The 3404-nt window shown below is 64.1% G+C and overlaps 2 protein-coding genes across 2 annotated transcripts in view; both read left to right on the top strand.

Moving 5' to 3' along the window:
• Positions 1–1813, top strand: part of TTC24 (tetratricopeptide repeat domain 24) — a 3684-nt gene extending 1871 nt beyond the window's left edge. Inside the window, exons 5-6 of the mRNA XM_026073852.1 lie at positions 174–378; positions 1722–1813. Of these exons, the coding sequence (XP_025929637.1) occupies positions 174–378; positions 1722–1813 (297 nt within the window). The remainder of the gene's footprint in view (positions 1–173; positions 379–1721) is intronic.
• Positions 1814–2574: 761 nt separating this feature from the next.
• Positions 2575–3404, top strand: part of NAXE (NAD(P)HX epimerase) — a 4511-nt gene continuing 3681 nt past the window's right edge. Inside the window, exon 1 of the mRNA XM_026073851.1 lies at positions 2575–3375. Coding sequence (XP_025929636.1) covers positions 2575–3375 — 801 coding nt within the window. The remainder of the gene's footprint in view (positions 3376–3404) is intronic.

Here is a 3404-nt window from a genome sequence, read left to right as displayed (position 1 = left end):
ACAGCGGAGCATCCCTCCCTCCCGCCAGCCCCCGGCCGCCTGCCCCGTCCCCGAGGTTTTCCGGCTCTTCTCACCTCCCCATCCAGCCACCTTCACTCCCGTCTCCGTGGCCGGTCCTTTCCCATCCCCATCCTGGCGGTGGCTCCAGCCTCTCCCCGCGTATCTCTCCGCAGAGACCCTTCCCGGCAGGAGCACTGGTCTCCGAGCAGGGGCGGTTTTGCTCCACGCCGCAGCGCGTCGTCCGTGAGACGAATCCGCCTGCCCTTGACCCCAGCGTCTCCGAGGGGGGAGCGCAGGCCGGGGAGCCGCTGTCCCACCGGGAAAGGGAGGCAGCCGCCTCCGGACAGTGGCCGCAGGGAGCACGGCCCAAGCCGTCGGGTAAGGGGGAGCGGAGAGCATCGCTATCGCAGCCGCTCTGGGGTCCCAGCACCGTGGCCGGAGCCCTGCCGCTTCGGTCGGACCACGTTCTCGGAGAGGGATTTTGCACCTTCCGGAAACTGGGATCAGCCAGAAATCAGCAGAAATACGGGGGGATGTCGCCTTCTGCTGGGCAGAGGAGCGGGGAGGCAGCGGGGAGGAGAGGAGCAGGGTAAAATATAGTCAGTCCCTCGCTAACATCTGCCAAGCAGCAAGCGGAGAACCAAACAGCATCGCCTTGCAAAGCAAAATCCCACTTGCAGATCAAAATCCAGCCTTGCAAAGCAAAATCCCGCTTGCAGATCAAAATCCAGCCATGCAAAGCAAAATCCCACTTGCAGATCAAAATCCAGCCGTGCAAAGCAAAATCCCGCTTGCAAATCAAAACCCAGCTTGCAAATTAAAATCCAACTGATTCACTCAAGCCCCACCGTGAATTTCTGCCGGAGCCGAGGTTTAAGCACGGGCCGGTACCGCGGTGCCTATCTGCCCGTCTCCCCCCGCGCCGCAGGACCGGCTGCCGGAGCCGTGCCGCAGCCCGGAGACCCGCGCCGCCGCGCCGCGCTCGCGCGCCAGCTCTCCGAAGAGGCGGATGCATCCAGCGCCGCTCCAGGCCGTCCCGGCCGGCCCCACGCTAACAGGTAGGCGGGCGAGGGGGAGTCGAGCACGGAAGCGGCTCATCGCAGGGGCTTCACCAGTTGCAGCCTGCCCATCGCGGTGCAAACGCGGCGCAGCGAGTGGCATCGCTCGAGGGGGCTTGAAGATCAGCACCCGTGTTGTATTTTATATATAAGTTTATATACATACACACAGGAGAAAGATACGGAACAGCGATTGCAATGTAGCAGTGACAGCACCTACGACTCAAATAGGGGACGAAAATAGTTTTGGCTGTTGCTACATGCTAGATTTTCTTCAAGGCTGCGTAATACCGGGGAGCGTAGGTGTCACGGCAGCTCAAACCAGAATTTGGGGAGCCGAGCGCAGTTTGGCAGGGATACAACAGGGTGGGGGGGGATTTTCACATCGTTAAACCTCAGGGCCGCATTTCTTCACGTTTTCCTGGTTTGGGAAGCGGAGACCTCATGGAAGAAAGGGAGCACGGGGTTATATTGGATAACGTGGACTTTTTCTGCAGTTGTTTCCCAAACGGGAGCCTCCGGCTGTCGCCAAGACGTAAGTAGGAGGAAAAAAAAAACCTGCAAAAAGTCCTTTGGTGAAAGAGAAAAAGCTTCAGGCAGCCCTGGCTGGGAATAAGCCTTCCCTTAAAAACGCAGCTGCATTTGCACCGCTGCATTTTGCAGGCGCCGGCGAGCACGACCCSCTCCGGCTGGGAGCGCAGGCCCCGGAGCTGGCGGCGCCGCGGGGGAACGCGAGCCAGCACCCACGAAGGTAGCGGCCGGGAGGGCTGCACCCCGGGGACGAGGGGGGCTCGAAGCCGGATACGCCCCGCATGCAGGGTTTGGGGCCCCGGAGCATCCACATCCCGACCGCTTCCCACCGTAGCGAGGGGAACAGGTCTGAGGGTGGCCGCCGGGAAATCGCCGGTGCTCCGTAGGCTGCATCCCGCCGGGCCGGGCGCCCCCGGACCGCGGTAATGCCGCCGCCGGCTTTGCTCCCTCCCAGCCCCACGGCGGAGCCGGCTGCGCGCCGGCGGCGCAAGAGGAGCCGGATCGAGTCCCTCGTCTGCAGCCTCTTGTGACGACGGGGAGGCGACGGGGGACCCGCGAGCCCGGCGCAGGGCTTGCACCAAGCCGGACGCACCGGGATCCGGCCTCGGACCGCCGCAGGGACCGTTCGGCTCCGCTCCCGACAGCGGGGTCTTGCCCAGAGCTCCCAGCGGGAGCCTCTTTGCGGCTGTTCTCAAAGCGGCGTTTGAGCCAACACCAGCTTTGAGCCCCGCTCTTTAATTCCTCCTTTTTGCTGTAAAATATTACAAATAAAGCTATATTTGTACTGAGCTGGTTGTCCGTGGCCTCCTCCCAGTGCAAGCTCTCGACAGCCGGAGGAGATGGTCCGCGTGCTGCCTGCGAGGTGGGCCTGGCATAGCCGGAGGTGTCCACGTCCTCAGAAAGGCCGTACGCCGATGGCCAGGAGTCATGGTCAACCAGGGGGCTGGTGTCCTTGGAGTCATCGGGGCTGGTGTGCTCCAAGGAAATGGGGCTGGTGGACTCCGAAGGGCTGGTGGACCCCAACATGATGAGCCTGCTGGACCTGGACAGGCTGCTGAGTCCTGAAGGGCTGGAGCTGGTGGGCTCCAAGGGGCTGGAGGACCCAGACAGGGTGGTGAACCCCAATGTGCCGGGGCTGGTGAGTCCCAAAGGGCCAGAGGATGGGGACAGACCACTGAGCCCTGTTGTGATGGGGCTGGTGGGCTGGGACAGGCTGGTGAACCCCGATGTGATGGGGCTGGGGGTCTCCAAGGGGCTGGGGGACCCCGATGTGATGGGGCTGGAGGTCTCCGAGGGGCCGGGGGACCCTGCTGCGGCAGGGCTGGGGGACCCCGATGTGATGGGGCTGGGGGTCTCCAAGGAGTTGGGGGTCTCCAAGGGGCTGGGGGACCCCAATGTGATGGGGCTGGGGGTCTCCGAGGAGCTGGGGGTCTCCGAGGGGCTGGGGGACCCCACTGCGGCAGGGCTGGGGGTCTCCAAGGGGCTGGGGGACCCCGATGTGATGGGGCTGGGGTTCTCCAAGGAGCTGGGGGTCTCCGAGGGGCTGGGGGACCCCGATGTGATGGGGCTGGGGGTCTCTGAGGGGCTGGTGAACCCCAATGTGATGGGGCTGGGGGTCTCCAAGGGACTGGGAGTCTCCGAGGGGCTGGGGGACCCCACTGTGATGGGGCTTGGGGTCTCCAAGGGGCTGGGGGACCCCAATGTGATGGGGCTGGGGGTCTCCGAGGAGCTGGGGGACCCCGCTGTGGTGGGGCTGGGGGTCTCCAAGGAGCTGGGGGACCCCGATGTGATGGGGCTGGGGTTCTCCAAGGAGCT

Source organism: Apteryx rowi, unplaced genomic scaffold (assembly GCF_003343035.1).
Source record: "Apteryx rowi isolate R43461 unplaced genomic scaffold, aptRow1 scaffold_379, whole genome shotgun sequence".
NCBI lineage: Eukaryota > Metazoa > Chordata > Aves > Apterygiformes > Apterygidae > Apteryx > Apteryx rowi.
Note: the sequence above shows the minus strand (reverse complement) of the source record. Positions and strands in the feature narration are given on the sequence as shown.